Raw genomic sequence first — 23,158 nt, 5'->3', positions numbered from 1 at the left:
AAGAAAAGGACCAGTTATTTGCTGATATTTTCACTTCTAACTATCCCAGGCATAACGTTCTTCCTGTCATGAGTTATTAGCAGTTCTTCCTTGCTGCTCGCATACTGATGTGGATTATGCACTTGGCTGTTTTCCCAGAATGTGCTTTACAGAATGACGGGATTGATTGTTTTGTGATTTTAGAATTTCTCCCCTCTACAGTTATCACCTGATGGTGCGTTAACTTGCGTTTTGGTGGATAAATTGAACAGTGGGGAGATAACTGAGGTTAGAGCCCCAGACTTTTAGCTTGCGGGTAGCATTCTCACCCCTGAGTGAGAGGTACAGGCAGAGAATTTCTGCGCCGGGAAGTTGGAATCTGATAAAACGATGCAAAAGGGCAAGCATCATCGGATGATGTTAGTTGGAAGGAAAGATTGGGGAACATGGGGTTGTTTCTAGTGCCATGGAAAGTTGTGTTCTGCGAATCTTTCTCACCACTGCAGGGACTTGAAGATCTGTGCACGGCAACACCTTCTGAAACCACAAATCCATGTGTTGTCACACTGACTGCTGCTCACAGAACCTCTGGATGGCTGTGCCACTGTGTAACATAGGAACATAAGAAATAGGAGCAGGAGTGGGCCATCTGGGCCCCTGAATCCATTCTGCTATTCAATAAGATTGTGGCTGAGCAGTTCCACTTACCCACCTGCTCTCCTTAATTCCCTTACTGCTCAAAAATATATCTATCTTTGCCTTAAAAGCATTCAACGAGGTAGCCTCAACTGTTTCACTGGGCAGGGAATTCCACAGATTCACAACCCTTTGGGTGAAGAGGTTCCTCTTCAACTCAGTCCGAAATCTGTTCCCTCCTTTGTGACAGCACGGTGGCTCGGGGGTTAGCACTGTAGCCTCACAGCGCCAGGGACCTGGGTTTGAATCTGCCCTTGGGGGACTGTCTGTGTGGAGTTGGCACATTCTCGCCATGTCTGTGTGGGTTTCCTCCCACGGCCTAAAGATGTGTGGGTGAGGTGGATTGGCCGTGCTAAATAGCCCGTAGTGCTCAGGGATGTATGGGTTATAGGGGGATGGGTTTGGGTGGGATGCTGCAAGGGTCAATTTGGACTTGTTGGGCCAAAGGGCCTGTTTCCACTCTGTAGGGATTCTATGATCTTATTTTGAGACTATGCCCCCTCATTCTAGTTTCACCCACCATTGGAAACAACCACCCTGCTTCTTTCTGGTCTATTGCCTTCATAACTTAATTGTTTCTATAAGATCCCCCATCATTCTTCCAAATTCCAATAAGTATAATCACATTCTACTCAACCTTTCCTCATAGGGAACATTGGTGAGGAGACCCAATGGAATGGGCTAAAATGATGAGTGAGCCAGAGAGGGTGGGCAGGAAAGTCCAGTTTGCCTCCTTTACAGTGTTCGTAGCCAGGGCACAGATTTACATGCCGAAATGTAGAGGATAATTTTCACCCAGAGAATGGCAGGGATCCAGAATACAATATGTGAAAGTGGGGTGGAGTCAGAAATCCTCACAGCTTTTAAAAAGCACACAGAGCTGAAGTTGAAACCATTCGGACCATTTTGGACCATTCGGCCCTTCGAACCTGCTCCTTGTTCAGTCTGATCATGGCTGATCTTTTATCTCAATGCCATGGTCCTACTTTCTCTCCATATCCTGAGATGACTTTAATATGTATATGTGGAGCGATTCCAGACTAAAGTCCTGGGCACAGGAGTTCAAACCCCATAATGCAGTTGATGAAACAAAGTCTGGGATTAAAGCTAGCCTGAAACTGACCATATAACCATTATTGATTGCCATAAATGGTTCACGAAGGTCCTTTAGGAAAGGAAATCTACCATTCTTACCCAGCCTGGACTACATGTGACTCTAGCTCCTCGGTAATGTGATTGCTACTTAGCTACACTCTAAAATGATCTTATTCGAGGTCATTGAAGGTATTTAATTCAAGGGCAGGAATAACAAGGTGTAGAGCTGGATGAACACAGCAGGCCAAGCAGCATCAGAGGAGCAGGAAGGCTAACATTTTGGGCCTAGACCCTTCTTCAGAAATGGGGGAGGGGAAGGGGGATCTGAAATAAATAGGGAGAGAGGGGGAGGCGGATAGAAGATGGATACAGGAGAAGATAGGTAGAGAGGAGACAGACAGGTCAAAGAGGCGGGGATGGAGCCAGTAAAGGTGAGTGTAGATGGGGAGGTAGGGAGGAGATAGGTCAGTCCAGGGAGCATGGACAGGTCAAGGGGGCTGGATGAGGTTAGTAGGTAGGAGATGGGGGTGGGGCTTGAGGTGGGAGGGGATAGATGGGAGGAAGGGCAGGTTAGGGAGGTGGGTTCGAGCTGGGCTGGTTTTGGGATGCAGTAGCGGGAGGGGAGATTTTGAAGCTTGAAGCACCTCCTCCTACCACTCCCTTGATCATGACCCCACCCCTGACCACCAAACCATCATCTCCCAAACCATCCACAACCTCATCACCTCAGGTGACCTCCCAACCACAGCCTCTGACCTCATCGTCCCCCAGCTCCGCACCACCCACTTGTATCTCCTTCCCAAAATCCACAAACCCACCTGCCCTGGTCGACCCATTGTCTCCACCTGCTCCTACCCCACTGAACTCATCTCCACCTATCTGGACTCCACTTTCTCCCCCTTGGTCCAGGAACTCCCTACCTATGTCTGTGACACCACCCACGCCCTCCACCTCCTCCAGAACTTCCAATTTGCTGGTCCCCAACACTTCATCTTTACCATGGACGTCCAGTCCCTATATACTGCATTCCCCATACAGATGGCCTAAAGGCCCTCCGCTTCTTCCTGTCCTGCAGGCCCAACCAGTCTCCCTCCACCGACACCCTCATCCGCCTAGCCGAACTCATCCTCACCCTCAACAACTTCTCTTTCGATTCCTCCCACTTCCTACAGACAAAGGGGGTGGCCATGGGTACCCGCATGGCCCAAGCCATACCTGCCTCTTTGTAGGTTACATGGAACAGTCCCCCTTCCATATCTACACCGGCCCTAAACCCCACTTCTTCCTCCGTTACATTGACGACTGTATCGGCGCCGCCTCTTGCTCCCCAGAGGAGCTCTAACAGTTCATTCACTTCACCAACTCCTTCCACCCCAACCGTAAGTTCACCTGGACCATCTCTAATACCTCTCTCTCCTTCCTGGACCTCTCTGTCTCCATCTCTGGCAACCACCTAGAAACTGATGTCCATTTCAAACCCACCGACTCCCACAGCTACCTAGAATACACCTCCTCCCACCCAGCTTCCTGCACAAATACCATCCGCTATTCCTGATTCCTTCCCGTCCACCGCATCTGCTCCCAGCATGAGGCATTCCACTCCTGTACATCTCAGATGTCGTCGTTTTTCAAGGACCGCAACTTCGTCCCCCATCACTAGTTGAGAAAGCACTCGACCATGTCTCCTACATTTCCCGCAACTCATCCTTCAGACCCTCTCCCCACAGTAACAACCAAAACAGAATCCCCCTCGTCCTCACATACCACCCCACCAACCTCCAGATCCAACGCATCATCCTCCGACACTTGCGCCATCTGCAATCCAATCCCACCATCAAAGACATTTTTCCATCCCCACCCTTGTCTGCATTCCGGAGGGACCACTCTATCCGGGACTCTCTTGTCCGCTCCACACTCCCCTCCAACCCCACCACACCCGGCACTTTTCCCTGCAACCGCAGGAAGTGCTACGCCTGCCCCCACACCTCCCTCTTCACCCACAACCCAGGCCCCAAGAAGACTTTCCACATCAAGCAGATGTTCACCTGCACATCTGCTAATGTGGTATACTGCATCCACTGTACCCGTTGTGGCCTCCTCTACATTGGGGAAACAAAGCAGAGGCTTGGGGACTGCTTTGCAGAACACCTCCGCTCGCTTCACAATAAACAACTGCACCTCCCAGTCGCGAACCATTTTAACTCCCCCTCCCATTCCTCAGACAATGTGTCCATCCTGGGCCTCCTGCAGTGCCACAATGATGCCACCCGAAGGTTGCAGGAACAGCAACTCATATTCCGCTTGGGAACCCTGCAGCCCAATGGTATCAATGTGGACTTCACAAGCTTCAAAATCTCCCTTCCCCCACTGCATCCCAAAACCAGCCCACCTCGTCCCCGCCTCCCTAACCTGTCCTTCCTCTCAACTATGCCCCGCTCCCACCTCAAGCCCCACCCCCATCTTCTACCTACTAACCTCATGTGGCTCCCTTGACCTGTCCGTCCTCCCTGGACTGACCTATCTCCTCCCTACCTCCCCACCTACACTCACCTTTACTGGCTCCATCCCCGCCTCTTTGACCTGTCTGTCTCCTCTCCATCTATCTTCTCCTCTATCCATCTTCTATCTGTCTCCTCCCCCCTCTCTATTTATTTCAGATCCCCCTTCCCCTCTCCCATTTCTGAAGAAGGGCCCAGACCCGAACTGTTAGCCTTCCTGCTCCTCTGATGCTGCTTGGCCTGCTGTATTCATCCAGCTCCACACCTTGTTACCTCAGATTCTCCAGCATCTGCAGTTCCTACTGTCTCTTAATTCAAGGGATGGGCAACAAATGCTCGTCTTGTCAGTGACACCCATGTCCCTTGAACAAATAAAGTAAAAATTGGATGTGTCGGATTTTGTGCTGAGACCCCCTGCATTTTTAACTCATGCACTTGGATCTCTGACCTCACTTCCCTGCGGTTGTCAGTGGATACCAGTGAGGAGATGAAAGCTGAACTGTTTTGTTTTGTCTTGTTTTGTTTGCCTTGACTCAGAAAGGCTGAGACAGATTTTGGCATCGCATCTGCTGCAGCATTGACCATGCGTTGAACCCGGATCTTGTGTCTCTCAGGCAGCACCACATGATCCTGTGCTCTCAGAGCAGACAGAGAGAGGGGAGGGGGCAGCGGTGCACTGTAATTCCATGTGAAAGCAAGAAAAGTATGAGTCACCAAACCGAGCGCATATTTAACTACATTTTGCTAGTTGGCTCATGACTTGCAAACCTTGTTTGAAGCAACTAGATTCCTTTTAAATGACAGAGATAGCTCTGTAAGGAACTGGAATTAATGAGCTTGGCATTTTGACAATGGAAACACATTTAGAGAATTCTATTTTTTTTATCATCCACCAGATTAAAGGAAAGATTTGCATTTATAGTTTTCTTTTTAAATCAGCCTGTTCAGAGAAGTTATGATGCACCTCTGGAGGAGGTGGGACTTGAATGCAGGCCTCCTGGCTCAGAGATAGGGGCACTACCACTGCACCACATGAGCCCTCAGATTCGCATTTATAAATTGGCTTTCATGATCTTCAGAGTGGAGCTTCCTAAAGTGAGGACAGCACCCTCAGCGAGGTCACAAGCTGAAACATTTCATGAGCTTTAAGGCAGTAATGGCCAATTCCTTCCACTAATGTCATTAATCTTTCACACTCACACACACACACACACACATTCATGCCCACACTCTCTCTCACACACACTCTCACACACACACATGCACACACACACTCATGCCCACTCACACACACACTCATGCCCACTCTCTCTCACACACTCTCTCACACACACTCACACACACACACACACATTCATGCCCACACACTCTCTCACACACACACACTCATGCACACACACACTTATGCCCACTCACACACACTCTCACACACACATGCACACACACACTCATGCCCACTCTCTCTCACACACTCTCTCTCACACACTCTCTCACACACACTCCCACACACACTCTCACACACACACACTGTCTGACTCAGTCACACATTCACTGACACACACAGACTCACACACACTCACACTCTCTCTGTCTACACACACATACACACTCTCTCTGTCTCAATCACACACACACTCTCTGTCTCATGCTCTCACACACACATATACACATGCACACGCACGCAATCATTCACCGACACGCACACCCCCACACCTATGCAGACACACCCCACACAGCCCACACATTCCGCACACTCTACACACACCCCACACCCTGACTGCACATTGAGAGGTTGTGGTAACATTCAAGCGATGAGGAAGAGGTTGGGAAGGTGCTGCTCTAGCGATCCCAAAGCCACTGAATGACTTGTAAAGGATAGTGCCCGTCGTGCTGTGATGTTGTAAAGCAGCCGATCTGAGTACAGCGAGATCTCACAAACTGAACGTGATGATGGCCTGATAATCTGCTTTCCGTGTTGATGACTGAGGGGCGATTATTGCCAAGGGCTGCTCCTCTGCAAAGAGATGCACCTTGATCCTTTGTGTCCGAGAGAGAGAGCAGGCGGTGTCTCGGATTAACATCTCACCCCAGAGCCTAACACTGTTGCACCCAGGCAGCACAGGCACTCGCGATTCCTGGGCTTAGCTCCTGGAGTGGGACCTACACTCAGAATGTTCTCACTCAGAGGTGATGGCTCACGAACTGGGCCACAGTTGACACTTAGTGGCCCCATGATGCATGGCCACTGTTACTGATTGACCCCTGGACCAGGGAAGTGGGAAGGATTAAATTGTCCATATTTTATCAGTTGGGAATAATACCATGTTCCGACATTCACACTGTAAACAATTACTCTTTCACTGCTGTTAAAATTCAGTCTGTCATCTATTCAAAAAATTAAGATCCAGAGGTTAAATAAGATCCGGAGGCTTTACATATTGACATTTAAAATTTACATATTTACAGTTACATTTTTACATATTGCTACGTTTCTGCTTGAATTTACTTTTAGTGAAATTAATCTGAGAGCTGCAATACCTTTAATGCATCTCAATTTAATGCTGAATCTTAGTTTCCAAACTTTCTGGGCAGTTGAGTAGCTCGGGGAATTTATCCATCAAGCTGAAGGTGTGCAGACCCAGTACTGTGATCAATAATGAAAAAAATTGCCTGGTTCTAGCTCCTAGACAGATGTAGTTATTGATCCGAATCTGATTCCAATGGCCTGAAATCATCAGCAGCCATTAATAATCCAGTCAATGACAGGCAAATGTTAAAATTGATTTAAGGAATTTCTAATCAACCTGTTTGGACATATTTTGACATACCTCTGGAGCAGGTGGGACTTGAACCACTGGATGTAATGGTTGGCCATCCAGTCTGTATTGCGCAGATTGTTTAGAGTATTTGGTAAGGAGGAACTGTGCTGCTAAAGTCTTGAAGTTTCTGTGGCCCTTCGAAGGTTACAAAGTGAAATAAAGGGCAAATTAATGTTCATTCAGGTCACGTCTGATTGTTAAAAACAATTTCTAAAAGGGCCCTATCATGTTGGTAAAACTGCAGGATAAACGTTCCAGGTAAAGCCTCAGGAGGTAGTGGTGATGGTGGTGGGGGGAGGGGGGGGGGAGGTGTTCGGGATGCGACGGGAGGGGTGCGGGTGCAGGCAGGGGCAGGGAATGGGTGGAGGAGTGGGTGATAGTGGCAGGGAACAAGTTGAGAATCGGCCTGAGATATAATGACAGTTATTACCTTTTCTCAATTCTCTCAGTTAAAGGTATGTTGATCTCTCCCACATGGGGCATGGGTTTGAATCCCATCGTGGAAAGTAGGAGAGTTTGAATTGAATATATATTTGGTGTAAAAGGGCAACCTGATGATCATGACGCCATCAATTGTTGTAAAAATCCATCTGCTTCACTAATGTCTTTTAGAAAACTCTTAAGATCTTAACTTTAAAGTTCTTACCATCCTTACCTGTCTGGCCGACGTGTGACTCCAGACCCGCAGCATTGTGGTTCACTCTTACCTCCCTTCTGGGCAATTAGGGATGGGCAATGGTGCCCAGTCAATGACACTTACATGGATGAGTTTAGGAATATTCTTACTCTCAGTATCTATGCGTTTGTGTATATCTGTCCCGTCTCTTCCCTCATTACACACTCTGTCTCTCTGGATGTTCTGTCTCTGTTTATGAAAGTGAACAAGCTGTGGCAGCTGAACTGATAGACATAACCTCAGCAGTTTTGAAGCATACTTGACCCTAACATCTCTAGTGACTGTTGATGGAGGCCAGACAATGGAACTGTGCCCAACACAGCATCATCGGCAATTAGTTTCACCTGTATTTTGAATCAGGATGGGATGAGCTTTCACTCAGTTGGATATCTGCCCAGAGTTACATTTCCTGTTGTCTACCTCTCTCTCACTCTGTCCGTCTCTCAACAAAGCTCGAGTCAGAAACAATTAACCCTTTGCCTGTTGTTTGTGGGTCAGCCCTCACCATTTGACGACTGACACTTGTTCCCACTGTGTAGTTGAACATTAGATTGTCTCACAGGAACTGCTGTTGTGTACAAAGTGCATTTACTCATTCCCCCATAGCGCAGGAGGCGATTAGTAGCTGTTAGAAATGCAGATGATTGGCACAGCTCAATGTGCATCACAGTCCCCACTCTGTTGGATGGTTTGAGGATTGTTTATTGGAACTGCTGCAGGTTATTGGAGTGATTGGTCAGTGATTTGATGCAGCACAATGTTGTCCATGTGTTGAAAGGAACGGAATTAAAGCTGGATTTGGCCTTCTGTTTCCAGATGATCTATCTCCTGCAGTCATGGAAAGAACTGCCCACACTAAACGCCCTGGAACTTCTGGACTATAGCTTCCCCAGTCGCTATGTCCGCTCACTGGCAATAAACTGCTTAAAAAAGCTGAGGTAAGTAGCACTTGAGAAATACAGTGATGTCAACCTCTGTGCATCTAGAAATCGAACTCCATAAGCTCCAAGACAATTTTCTGGTCCGTTTTCTTTTCAAGAATCAGTGTTGGGAGAATGTGTAACTGTGATGATCTCTGATGGTTTGAAACTAGATTTGATATATTTGCTGTTGCCCCACAGTGAAGAAGAGCTATTGCAGTATCTCCTGCAGTTGGTGCAAGTGCTGAAGTATGAGCCCTACCTGGATTCTGAACTAACCAAGTTCCTACTGGACAGAGCTTTGAGCAATAAAAAGATTGGACACTTCCTGTTCTGGCATCTCAGGTAAGGAACCCAGTGTTATGTCCTAAAGCCATAGCAATTACGGCAGTGAGGAATCTGTTTTTAAACTATACCAATCAGTCTGATGGTGAATCCTATTTTGGCTTTGCTTCAGGTCGGAAATGCATTTCCCAGCAGTATCACTGCGGTTTGGATTAATTCTGGAGTCATATTGCCGAGGGACAAACTACCACATGAAGTCTTTGCTGAAACAGGTGAGTCAGGACGTGGAGGTGAGCAGCAGCCAATGTTGTTCTTCATTGGAGTGCGAGTCGCTGTATGAATGGGGCTTGCTGTTCCTGTTAGGGGTGGCTTACTGTTTGTCTGCGATTCTTACTCGCCAAACTCCTGCGGTTTAACAGAAGTGGGTATTATATCATATTCCTGCTCCTTACTGAATCAGTCTTCTGCTGTTTGCTCCTGCAGTGTGAAGCATTGAAGAAAATGAAGGCCCTGAATGACTTTGTAAAGTCCAGCTCCCAGAAGACAACCAAACCCAAAACTAAAGAAGCCATGCATCTGTTTATGCGACAAGACACTTACAAGGAAGCTCTTTCTAACCTCTACTCACCCCTGAACCCCAGTATCCTCCTCACAGAACTCTGGTATGTGGGCACCATTGGGTAGTTAGACAAGAGACAGCTGCCTGTCCTACATACGGGTCTAATTTGAACAAAGTGGGCGGCGGTGGGAAAGTCTAGGGTTTATAATGGACAGTGTAGTATTCCCAGGATGATGTATTTTGATTTGTTCACGGGATCAGACATTGCTGGCACTTTACATACCAGCTAAACAATATCCTGACATTTTCCACTGGTGAGCCTTTGAGATTTGGGAATAATCTTGTGATTTATTATTGATCTGTATTGAAGTAATTGATCACAAGGTTAGGGTAGTTTTGCAGTCTTGCTCTTGAGTTTGAGATGGCAAAATTCTCCAAGTTTTCACCCAGCAAAGCTCGCCCAGAGAGCAAGTAAACGGTGCCTAGGTGAGAACATAGAACATGCTTCCACACGGGCATTCGATTCATCTACACCCAATATCGAGGTTGGGCCGGGGAATAGATATGTTGGACTGTGCTAGGTTCCTGTAGTGCCATAAACTTTGGCCCCTTAGCTAAAAGAAATCTTGTTTTTCGAAAACGTGTTTCACTGGATGTGGATGTCATTGGCTCAGCCAGCTTTTACTGTCCGTCCTAATTGGTCTGGAGTCACGTGACTGGGTTAGGACAGCAATTTCCTTCCTTAAAGGGCCAGAAAAATCAGGTGGGTTTCCTCCCTCAATGGTTAGACTCTGGATTTTAATGGAATTCAGATTCCACCATCTGCCCTGGCAGGATACGAACACAGGACTCTAGAATGTTATGGGATTTCTGGATTAATAGCCCAGTGTTAATACCACTAGGCTATCACCTCGCCAGGTAAGCTTTTAGTCCTGGAAGCAGAGTTGAAAGGACCCTGGGCAGTGACAGGGTTAGTAACCAACTCAACAGAGAAAAGGTTTAATTTGGGAAGATGTCTCGAGGCCAGACAGTAAATTTTCTGAGATAACGAGGTGTGGAGCTGGATGAACACAGCAGGCCAAGCAGCATCAGAGGAGCAGGAAAGCGGACGTTTCGGGTCTGGCCCCTAAGTTTTGTGGTTTACTTTTGAAACAGTGTTGCGAAGTTTATTGGACACATTTCTCATGTCGCTAACGCACATCAGCTAAATCAGGACACTTTCTTCTCTTGGCCGTTTCAGGGTGGAGAAGTGCAAGTTCATGGATTCCAAAATGAAACCCCTGTGGATTGTTCACAGAAATCAGCGATATGATGGGAATCCCATGGGCATTATTTTCAAGAATGGAGACGGTACGAAAATCTGTGCACGCTTTAGTTTTATTCATGTTTCACAGTTGTGGAATTCATTATTGTGGTTATAGCCTACTGTTTTACTAAAGGTGGGTTTATTCCACAATCCTAGCATTCTGCTCTACGGCTGTGTGGCTCAGAGATAAAATTACAACTGCCTGTCCACACAGCTGTCAGGCAGGAGTACAGGAAAACCTGTGCCTGCATTTATTAACCTGAGAAATCAGGCCATTAGGTCAGCTCACCAGACCAGGGGGCTGCTCTCTCATTCAACCTGAGAGCCACTATGGGTCAGGCAAGGGGAGGAGTTGAGAAGCGGTAATCCTTCATGGTCACCTCAGCTGGTGCGGGGATTGAACTCATGCTGTCAACGTCACTTTGCTTTTGCAAACCGAGTCAACTGAGCTAAACCAACCCCAAATCAAATCAAAGCATTAATAGAAGGTAGGAGAACAAAGTTGCTGGAAAAGCTCAGCAGGTCAGACAGTAACTGTGAAGGAGAAAACAGTGTGAATGTTTCGGGTCCGGTCCCCCTTCCTCAGAACGACCCAGTTCTCATTCTGGTTTTCATTAATAGAAGCTACAAGGTCCCAAGTTCTCTTAAACTGCCCTCTCTGTTGGGAGCACTGGAGAAGCTGTGTGTGTTTATGCTCACATGTGAGGGTGTTCCAGTGGTTAGCACTGCTGCCTCATGGTGCCAGGGACCCAGGGTCACTTCCAGCCTTTGGCAACTGTTTGTGTGGACTTGGTGTGTTCTTTCACCCTGTCTCTTTGGGTTTCCTCGCACAGCCCCAAGATGTGCAGGTTAGGTGGATCAAGCATGGGAAATGCAGGGATAGGATAGGGTAGGGAGGGTGAGTCTGGATGGGATGCATTTTGGAGAATTGATGTGGACTTGCATGGGCCGAATGGCCTGTTGGGATTCTGTGATTGAAACCAAGTTGTTTACACAGTGTACCAGACCCCACATGGCACCTGTGAGTGCACAATGCGTCTAAAAATCTGGATATTAATTCCATAAGCATCGACAAGTTAAAAAGAAATTAAAATCAAGAAGAACCAGGGGTTACACTTTCAGTCTGCCGGAGGTGGCGTCTAGGATGAAATGCTCTGGGTAGCAAAGTTTCTGGTTGGTTCAGTTTTCCCTTGTGATGCCAGTCTGTGTGAGTCACTTGTCGCACTGCCACAGGGTTAAGTGAAGAAGAAAGCAGGAGGAAGTTATGGCCCCTTGAGCTGAGATCATTGAGATTGTTATGGACCAGGCCAGACCCCATCAAAATATTTTAAGAAAGTAGCCTTGACCCTAACTTTTTTTTATTTTAAAGATAGACGTGAAGTGGGTGTTCCAGGTGTGCCAAACCACTCAGCTGTAAGCAAAACACAATTTATTTAAACACTATAGTTAAAACACAAGTAAAATAAATCAGAATTTAGAAAAGCTTAAACTATCAGAAAACTCAACCAAATACTCAATACTATCAGTGATAATGGGAACTGCAGATGCTGGAGATTCCAAGATAATAAAATGTGAGGCTGGATGAACACAGCAGGCCAAGCAGCATCTCAGGAGCACAAAAGCTGACGTTTCGGGCCTAGACCCTTCATCAGAGAGGGGGATGGGGAGAGGGAACTGGAATAAATAGGGAGAGAGGGGGAGGCGGACCGAAGATGGAGAGTAAAGAAGAGAGGTGGAGAGAGTGTAGGTGGGGAGGTAGGGAGGGGATAGGTCAGTCCAGGGAAGACGGACAGGTCAAGGAGGTGGGATGAGGTTAGTAGGTAGCTGGGGGTGCGGCTTGGGGTGGGAGGAAGGGATGGGTGAGAGGAAGAACCGGTTAGGGAGGCAGAGACAGGCTGGACTGGTTTTGGGATGCAGTGGGTGGGGGGGAAGAGCTGGGCTGGTTGTGTGGTGCAGTGGGGGGAGGGGATGCACTGGGCTGGTTTTGGGATGCAGTAGGGGAAGGGGAGATTTTGAAACTGGTGAAGTCCACATTGATACCATATGGCTGCAGGGTTCCCAGGCGGAATATGAGTTGCTGTTCCTGCAACCTTCGGGTGGCATCATTGTGTCCCACTTCCTACAGACTAAGGGGGTGGCCATGGGCACCCGCATGGGCCCCAGCTATGCCTGCCTCTTTGTAGGTTACGTGGAACAGTCCCTCTTCCGCACCTACACAGGCCCCAAACCCCACCTCTTCCTCCGGTACATTGATGACTGTATCGGCGCCGCCTCTTGCTCCCCAGAGGAGCTCGAACAGTTCATCCACTTCACCAACACCTTCCACCCCAACCTTCAGTTCACCTGGGCCATCTCCAGCACATCCCTCACCTTCCTGGACCTCTCAGTCTCCATCTCAGGCAACCAGCTTGTAACTGATGTCCATTTCAAGCCCACCGACTCCCACAGCTACCTAGAATACACCTCCTCCCACCCACCCTCCTGCAAAAATTCCATCCCCTATTCCCAATTCCTCCGCCTCCGCCGCATCTGCTCCCACGACAAGACATTCCACTCCCGCACATCCCAGATGTCCAAGTTCTTTAAGGACCGCAACTTTCCCCCCACGGTGATCGAGAACACCCTTGACCGCGTCTCCCGCATTTCCCGTGACACATCCCTCACACCCCGCCCCCGCCACAACCGCCCCAAGAGGATCCCCCTCGTTCTCACACACCACCCTACCAACCTCTGGATACAACGCATTATCCTCCGACACTTCCGCCATTTACAATCCGACCCCACCACCCAAGACATTTTTCCATCCCCTCCCCTGTCTGCTTTCCGGAGAGACCACTCTCTCCGTGACTCCCTTGTTCGCTCCACACTGCCCTCCAACCCCACCACACCCGGCACCTTCCCCTGCAACCGCAGGAAATGCTACACTTGTCCCCACACCTCCTCCCTCACCCCCATCCCAGGCCCCAAGATGACATTCCACATCAAGCAGAGGTTCACCTGCACATCTGCCAATGTGGTATACTGCATCCACTGTACCCGGTGCGGCTTCCTCTACATTGGGGAAACCAAGCGGAGGCTTGGGGACCGCTTTGCAGAACACCTCCGCTCAGTTCGCAACAAACAACTGCACCTCCCAGTCGCAAACCATTTCCACTCCCCCTCCCATTCTCTTGATGACATGTCCATCATGGGCCTCCTGCACTGCCACAATGATGCCACCCGAAGGTTGCAGGAACAGCAACTCATATTCCGCCTGGGAACCCTGCAGCCATATGGTATCAATGTGGACTTCACCAGTTTCAAAATCTCCCCTTCCCCTACTGCATCCCAAAACCAGCCCAGTGCATCCCCTCCCCCCACTGCACCACACAACCAGCCCAGCTCTTCCCCCCCACCCACTGCATCCCAAAACCAGTCCAGCCTGTCTCTGCCTCCCTAACCGGTTCTTCCTCTCACCCATCCCTTCCTCCCACCCCAAGCCGCACCCCCAGCTACCTACTAACCTCATCCCACCTCCTTGACCTGTCCGTCTTCCCTGGACTGACCTATCCCCTCCCTACCTCCCCACCTACACCCTCTCCACCTATCTTCTTTACTCTCCATCTTCGGTCCGCCTCCCCCTCTCTCCCTATTTATTCCAGTTCCCTCCCCCCATCCCCCTCTCTGATGAAGGGTCTAGGCCCGAAACGTCAGCTTTTGTGCTCCTGAGATGCTGCTTGGCCTGCTGTGTTCATCCAGCCTCACATTTTATTATCTTCAAATACTCAATACAGTGACTTAACCCTAACTGTTCCTATACAGTAACATCCCATAAACCCCCACCTAAGCAAAAAGGTAAACTGACAGATTCTTTCAGGCAGAAGGGAACAACATCCACAGAGATTCCAGAGAAAGTCCATTAGGAATCATTTACTGCAGCTTGCAACCTTTCTGCTACACTCACATCTTGTCACTGTTACAGCTAAAAATCAACTAGGATGTTTGAACTGGTACAAGTGGCTGCGATCGTACAGCTGTTTTAAAAAGAAATTTAAAGGTGTCCTCTGACTGTTGCCTTGCAGCCTGTGGAATTCTGTCTGCAGAGAGCAGTGGAGGTTGTGTCGGTTAATATTTTTTAAGACTTGGTTATAATTTTGGTTGTTAAGGGAGTCAGAGGGAAGATAGGAGAGCAGAGTCGCAGCCATAATTGGTGCAAGTCTTGATTTGATTGTATGATGGTGCAGGCACAAAACAGTGGATTTGTGCGTTAGAATTGCAAATGGATGTCTCTAGCTTGTTTTAAATTCAGTAACCTTGCCCATTTACAGATAGCTGCAGTCCACAGACATGAAAGCCAGTAAAAACAACCAGTGATACTTGGAAATGAACAGACTGGTCATTATGGAGTTTCAGTTTGAGGTATACAAGTCAGATCAGTATGTCTCATTCAACAGCTTTACTGATCTTTCCATCTGCGGAGAATGTCAGTTTCAAGGGATAGGACAGGTTAGCAGAGAAACAGGAGAATTTATTTTCATCGATCACCCACTGCTATACCTTGATGGAAATTCCTGGTGTCCATCATTTTTGTGAAAGAAAATAATTTATTTGAACCCGTTTTCTTAACCATAGATCTACGGCAGGACATGCTGACTATTCAGATGATTCAGCTCATGGATGTTCTGTGGAAAAAGCAGGGCCTGGATTATAGGTAAGAAAACATTTCAAACCAACGCTCGTATTCTCTTCAAATTGCACATGATATAGACAATTCCCAAATTGATCACATTTGGAAGCAGGATTATAGAATCAAGCGAACATGACCTGGTTGAAGAAAGTGATAGTGTTGTGGTTATTTGACTGGACCTAACAATCCAGAGATTTGAATTCAAATCCCACCAAAACAATCAAGGAAATTCAAACAGAAATTGCTGGAGAAACTCAACAGGTCTGGCAGCATCTGTGAGAAGAAAGCAGAGTTAATGAAGTCAGGTCCAGTGACTCCTTCTCAGTTCTGGTCTTGCCAACAATGTCTACATCCAATAAACAAATTAATCTTAAAAATATGAGTGACACATTTCCGTAGAAAGATCTTGTTACAAACTGATACAACTCTTTAAAAGTTCAAGTGATCTGACTCTGACACTGGAAGTAAAATGTGAAAAACACTGACGTGATCAAGAAAGCAAAGATTTTTATTCTAAGTGCGGGTATTTACAGAATTTAAAGAAATTTGTACTTTGCAGTGTTTGTCATAGTGGAGCTTGAAGTCTTTTTTCCCTCCCTTGATTGAGGTGAGATAGTCAGTTTCATTCCATCTCACATCCACATGTGACAAAATGTGTCTACATTCCTGGCTGTATTTAAATACCACTATCTCAACATCTTTAAACACTTCAAATGGTACAACATTATGATGAGAGCAATAAATGCAGAGCAGCTTCTGTTGAAAATAAATGATAAGTCCACAAATGTACCCACGATACAAACTGATCTCTCGGCAAACCATTAACAATGTCTTGCATTAATATAGCACTTTTTAAGGCAGAGAAGAGGTGTTCCACAGAGGCAAAAGGAACCAAACTGACAATAACTTGATAACAAGAAATCAGAAATGTCAGAATAAAAAATACGGTGGTTTAAGAGTCGCTCTGTATAATTAATTTGCGATATGTATTTTACAATTTCGCCGGGATAGGGGAGTGAAGAGCTAGAGGAGCATAGGTTTAAGGCAAGAAGGGAAAGATTTAAAAGGGACCTAAGAGCCAACTTTTTTTCAAGCAGAGGGTGGTGTGTATATGGATTGAGCTGCCAGAGGAAGTCGTGGAGGTTGGTACAACAATAACATTTAAAAGCCATCAGGATGGGCACATGATTAGGAACGGGTGAGAGGGATATGGGCCAAATGCTGGCAAATGAGACTAGATTAATTTGGGATATCTGGTCCGAGTGGATGAGTTGGATTGGAGGGGCCTGTTTTTGTGTTGTACATCTCTATGACTCTAATTGCATTACAACATTAATTATATATAAAACCACTTTTAAATTAGTGGATTTTTGATAATTCTTTAAATCGAAACCTCTAATACATGGTCAAACATTCTTGGGTGTTCATCATTTGAACATGAACCTTGTTGTTTAAAGACATCATTCTCATGGGAATATTCACCTTACTTATCTTTATAGCTGTAAATATCTTGACCTGGTGAGAATTTGGAGACTGTGGTGAGAGAGTTCATAAAAACAATTGCACAAATCTTCATTTTACAAGAGAACTCATTGCAGGATCACTGGTTAATAAGGCAGAACTTTCTCCACGCATGAAGTAATGTGTGGGAGTAAAGAAGTGTCTCAGAACACATATCATTGTGAAACAGCCTTTGTTTAAAGAATGTGTCTGAGCAGCCTCAAAGGTGTTATTTGCAGTATGTTTAAAACACTTCAAAACACCCTGTTATTGGAAAATCTGAAGCATAATATCACTTACCATAAAATTCTCAAACTAACCCTTAAATTCTCAAGGTAACAGATGTCGACATGCAAAACCTACCGATTCATAGGCAGGAAACTGTTAGAACTATATAGTACAAAATTGTTAGAAACTATTGCATTTGCTTCTTTATTTGATGTGCTGCCTTCTGCCTACTGACACTATCATTTAGAGCTCAGCTTCACCTACCTCCCCCACTTCCATGAATAGACAATCATCCAACTCCATCCCTGCCTTAGCTTACCTGTTGAAACACTCATTCATGTCTCTGTTACCTCCAGACGTGAGTATTCCAACACTCTGCAGTCCAGGCCCGAAACTTCCAAACTCCACCAACCCAAGCTCTGTCAAAGCTGTGCTCTCCATATTGTAACTCGCACCCAAGCCCATTTACTGATCAGTCCTGTGCTCCCCGATCTACACTGGCTCATGTTTGAGATGCTTCTCAATTTTAACATTCTCATCCTTGCTGACACTGCAACCACCTCCAGCCCGACAACCCTCTGCAATCCTCACACCCCTCCAATACTGGGTTCTTGCACCTCCCTGATATTGATTTGTCTGCAATTCAGAGTTATGGTTTCAGCTGCTGAGGCCCCCTTTGCTCTTCAATTCCCTTCCTGAACCTTTGTCTTTCTTGTTAGCACCCAGAATTCAGGCCGTTTAGCCCATTATTGCCTTATGCACCTTAATGCCAAATTGTATTCGATATTGTTAAGCATTAAAAGCACTCCGTCAAAACAAACTATTTGCAATGGGAATGTATATTTTTTTGTCATTGAAGCTTTGCAAGTGGAATGTTACCTTGTTATTGAAAGTAGGGCTTGCAGCAATGTTCACACAGTTTGTACAATGTTTTCCATTAAGAATGATTCCTTATGCCTGCCTTTCCACTGGAGACAAGACTGGGCTGATCGAGGTGGTCTCACATGCAGAAACAATCGCGAATATCCAGCTCAATAAAAGCAACATGGCAGCTACTGCAGCTTTTAACAAGGATGCTCTGCTCAACTGGTTAAAGTCGAAGAACCCTGGGTAAGTAATGTAGGGAAATCTTGTAGGAATCTTCAGGCTGAATTGAAGAAGCCATAAATACGCTCCAGAGTCAGTCAGTGTCTGAAAGGGTGAAGCGTGATAAGCAAACACTCCCAGCTCTGAATGGTACATGTTGCCTGAGACATCAACCTCCTTTTGCAGATTTCACTGGTTTTTATTCGTTTTTTTCCCTTGGTAAACTTGTGGTCATCTGAAACTTCACTGTCCACGTCTTATACTCACAGCAAGTCCATTCACTCATCACCCCTCTGTTACCAATTGGGTCCCAACTGGCAACACCAGGATATTAGAATTCCCAACCGTCTTTTCCAATCCTCCATCTCCTGACTCCTCCCTATCTCCGTAATCTCCTTCAGCCCTTACACCCCTCCCTATCTCTGTAATCTCCTTCAGCCCTTACACCCCTCCCGATCTCTGTAATCTCCTTCAGCCCCTGCACCCCCTCCCTATCTCTGTAATCTCCTTCAGCCCTTACACCCCTCCCGATCTCTGTAATCTCCTTCAGCCCCTGCACCCCCTCCCTATCTCTGTAATCTCCTTCAGCCCTTACACCCCTCCCTATCTCTGTAATCTCCTTCAGCCCTTACACCCCTCCCGATCTCTGTAATCTCCTGTAGCCCCTACACCCCTCCCTATCTCTGTAATCTCCTTCAGCCCTTACACCCCCTCCCGATCTCTGTAATCTCCTTCAGCCCTTACACCCCTCCCTATCTCTAATCTCCTTCAGCCCTTACACCCCTCCCGATCTCTGTAATCTCCTGTAGCCCCTACACCCCTCCCAATCTCTGTAATCTCCTTCAGCCCTTACACCCCCTCCCGATCTCTGTAATCTCCTTCAGCCCTTACACCCCTCCCGATCTCTGTAATCTCCTTCAGCCCTTACACCCCCTCCTGATCTCTGTAATCTCCTTCAGCCCTTGCACCCCTCCTGATCTCTGTAACCTCCTTCAGCCCTTACACCCCTCCCGATCTCTGTAATCTCCTTCAGCCCCTACACCCCCTCCTGATCTCTGTAACCTCCTTCAGCCCTTACACCCCTCCCGATCTCTAATCTCCTTCAGCCCTTACACTCCTCCCGATCTCTGTAATCTCCTTCAGCCCCTGCACCCCCTCCCTATCTCTGTAACCTCCTTCAGCCCTTACACCCCTCCCGATCTCTGTAATCTCCTTCAGCCCCAACACACCACCCTATCTCTGTAACCTCCTTCAGCCCTTATGCCTGCTCCCTATCTCTGTAACCCCCTCCAGCCCCTACACCCCTCCCTATTCTGTAACTTCCTTCAGCCCCTACACCCCTCCCTGTGCCTGTAACCCCCTCCAGACCCTAAACCCCTCCCTATCTCTGTAACCCCTTCCAGCCCCTACACCCCTCCATATCTCTGTAACCTCCTGCTGCCCCTGTGCCCTACGCTATCTCTGTAACCTCCTCCTGCTCCACCCTACCTCTGTCACCTCTTCCAGCCAATACAACCCTCTGAGGTATATACAGTCCCCCCAACTCTAGTCTTTAGTCCGTCTCAGATTTTAATTATTCCACCTTTTGAGACCTCAATCACATTGCCTCCACCTCTGCCTCCCTGCCTCATTTTGCTGATTTAAGAAGCTCCTTAAGGCCTACCTGTTTAACTGAGCTTTCAGACATCTGACTGCACATCCCCTTAAGTGACCCAGTTTCAATTTTTGTTTTATAATTCCTCTCTAGCACTGGGGGATGTTTAATGATTTTAATAGCACTATATAAATACAAGTTTGTCTTAGCACAGTATAGACTTTATGGAGGAGACTGGAACAGGGCCAACACTAAGTGACTATTCAAGATGCTTTAATTCAAGAAATACCTCTCAAAGACACACAGTTTAATGTTAATGAAGCACTCGTCATTTGGAAAAAGGGTGAGCACAGCTGTCAGGCTGATTTTAACTTGCGTTTCAGAGTTTTTTTTGGTGTAGCTGAGCACCCAGCTGTAACAATGCTTAGATTGTTTCTCTGACTGTTTGGAATATTTAGAATTCTTGAAAGTTTACTCCTGATAAATTGCAGGAGGGCTTTATCAGTTTGCTTTTCAAAGCACTCAGCGTAATCTCTCTGAAGTACAGGGGAGGCATTTCTGAGGCCGCTATCCCATGACAGTTGGCTGACCTTTCTCTCTGTTTGAATGTGCTTCTTGGGTATGACGCAAACAGTGAGCATACCTACTTGGGTTTAATATCAGATGGCACAGCCCTCACTGTGTGCAGTGTGGGCCCTGACTGTGCTGCTGTTTTCCACTGAAACAGTTGGTAATAAATTTCCAAATGTTGCTGATTGATATTTTCTGCTCTGTGGTTTAACTGTCTGCAGCGAGGAAATGAGAGCTAACAAAATTCAAAATTTGCGTTTTGCCCGATAACATTAGAGAGCAACACCAAAATAATAAAATGTGAGGCTGGATGAACACAGCAGGCCCAACAGCATCTCAGGAGCACAAAAGCTGACGTTTCGGGCCTAGACCCTTCATCAGAGAGGGGAAGGGGTGAGGGTTCTGGAATAAATAGGGAGAGAGGGGGAGGCAGACCGAAGATGGAGAGAAAAGAAGATAGGTGGAGAGGAGAGTATAGGTGGGGAGGTAGGGACAGCAAATCCTCTTTTGCACCCGTGCCATTCTCGTCCCCAACACCCATCCGTGCTAATGTCTTCTGAACGGACTACGTAATGTTTTTGCGTTCTATGAACTCACCCTGTAGTGTTCTACTTTAATGGGGTTTGGTGAATGATGGGTCCCTGAGGGAGTGTGATTTATGAGGAGAAGTGAGGAGACTGCGCCCAGCATTGGCTCAAGATTTAAAGAATCGTAGCATCCCCACAGTGTGGAAGCAGGCCATTCAGGCCATCAAGTTCTTACCAACCCTTCAAAGAACATCACACCCAGACCACCCCCCTACCCCATCCCTGTAATCCTGCATTTCCCATGGATATCTATCTCGTCTACACAGCCATAGACACTAGGGGGCAATTCAGCATGGCCAATCCACTTAACCCACACATCTTTGGACAGTGGGAGGAAACCCACATGGATGCAAGGAGAATGTGCAGTCTCAACACAGACAGTCACCTGATGGTGGAATCAAACTGGGATTCCTGGTGCTGTGAAGCAGTGGTGCTAACCTCTGAGTCACCTACAGAGATGATCTCATTGAAACTTACAAAATTGTTATAGAGGTCAATGGGATGTTTACCCTTGCTTGAAGGTGGGAAGCTGGCCCAGAATCACAAGACGCACTTAGAGTAAGGCATAGGCTATTTAGGACAGGGATGAAGTGGAAATTCTTCACTCAGAGGCTGGTGAATCTTTGAAATTCTTTACCTCTGAGAGTTGTAGAGGCTCAGTCAGTGAGGATGTTCAAGATGGAGATCAATAGGTTTCTAGATGCTAACGACGTCAAGGCATGGGACATTACTGCAGGAAAATGGAGTTAAATGCTGAGCCACAGCCTAGAATGGTGCGGCAAACTCAATGGGCAGAATGGCCTATTCCTGCTCCTATGTCCTATGTTCCTGTGGTGGAGGGTGGACTGGGAAAGTAACGGTTTGAAGCCTAATATTCTACTTTAATCAAACAGTGCTCTCCTTCTTAACCATTGTTAAAATATTGTTCAAGAGAATTGTAATATCAGGAGGACATTATGCCTAATACAGCCCAATTGTTTTATTTTAGAATCATTAGAATTTAACAGTACGGTACACCATTTGGCCCATCAAGTCTATGAATGCTCTGCTGAAGAGTAATCAGTTAGTCTGGTGACCTCATTCATTCCCTGAAACCCCTCAACCTGTCTCCTTCACTTTATTCAATTTCCTTTTGAATCCAGAAATTGCTAGAGAAACTCAGCAGGCCTGGCAGCATCTGTGGAGAAAGAAAAACAGACTTAATGTTTCAGTTCCAGTGATCCTTCTTCAGAACTTGGGCTCCCTGGACCCGAAATGTTCACTCAGCTTTCTCTCCACAAACCCGCTGAGTTTTTCCACCAATTTTCTGTTCTTGTTTCTGATTTACAGCATCTTGGGTTTCTTTTTTCCCCTTTTAAATCTGACTGCTTCATCCACTTGCACCTCCATTATTGAGTAGTCCCTTCCAAAATCCTAACCACTCCTTGTATGTTCTGCCCGAATTGCCTTCGATTTTTAAAAAATACTTTCTTTTCTTCTCCCTTTTTTAATCTTTCATCGAGGCTTGAAGCTGATGGTAGTTTATCCTGTTGCTGTATTTTTTTTTCCCCATGGCTCACCCTTGAGTCTAGCCCCATCATTCTAACTGGGTGAATGTGTAAAAATGCCACGTTGACTGCCGCAGTCGTTCCTTCTGGGAGAATGAGCTGGTGTCTTGCATTAACAATCTGAATTTTCGGCCCGAGTTTTGCTGTCTTCGTTGAACTGCTGGCAACTTGGCACAAGCTGGACTGTTGCTCTAACAGAACTGGCGTTAAATGGGGCAGCTATGCTTTGTTTGGAAATCTGGGAATTGCCGAATGACTTCCTGGCGACGTCTCACTTCGCTTCACTCTTCACCTTTTCAGGGAAGCACTAGATCGAGCCATTGAGGAGTTCACTCTCTCGTGTGCTGGCTACTGTGTAGCTACTTATGTGCTCGGAATTGGAGACCGACACAGTGACAACATTATGATCAGGGAAAATGGACAGGTAGGACTGTGTTTGCATTATTTGGATTAAAACGAAGGCTAAGTGTGGAATTCCAAGCTGGTGTCGCTGGGTTGGCATTGGGAATTTTGGCCAATTTCCCTTTTGTCCCATCCCAGGAATAGT

At 46.8% G+C, this 23,158-nt stretch overlaps 1 protein-coding gene across 11 annotated transcripts in view; it reads left to right on the top strand.

The window, feature by feature from the left end:
* Positions 1–23,158, top strand: part of pik3cd (phosphatidylinositol-4,5-bisphosphate 3-kinase, catalytic subunit delta) — a 216,924-nt gene that overhangs the window by 183,278 nt on the left and 10,488 nt on the right. For all 11 annotated transcript variants that reach the window (XM_048561566.2, XM_048561564.2, XM_048561562.2 and 8 more), the window contains 8 exons: positions 8,580–8,701; positions 8,885–9,028; positions 9,141–9,240; positions 9,452–9,630; positions 10,768–10,877; positions 15,445–15,523; positions 18,170–18,337; positions 22,912–23,035. In XM_048561566.2, the coding sequence (XP_048417523.1) occupies positions 8,580–8,701; positions 8,885–9,028; positions 9,141–9,240; positions 9,452–9,630; positions 10,768–10,877; positions 15,445–15,523; positions 18,170–18,337; positions 22,912–23,035 (1,026 nt within the window). The remainder of the gene's footprint in view (positions 1–8,579; positions 8,702–8,884; positions 9,029–9,140; positions 9,241–9,451; positions 9,631–10,767; positions 10,878–15,444; positions 15,524–18,169; positions 18,338–22,911; positions 23,036–23,158) is intronic.

This window comes from Stegostoma tigrinum, chromosome 28 (assembly GCF_030684315.1).
Source record: "Stegostoma tigrinum isolate sSteTig4 chromosome 28, sSteTig4.hap1, whole genome shotgun sequence".
Lineage (NCBI taxonomy): Eukaryota > Metazoa > Chordata > Chondrichthyes > Orectolobiformes > Stegostomatidae > Stegostoma > Stegostoma tigrinum.
This window is presented reverse-complemented; position numbering and strand designations above follow the sequence as displayed.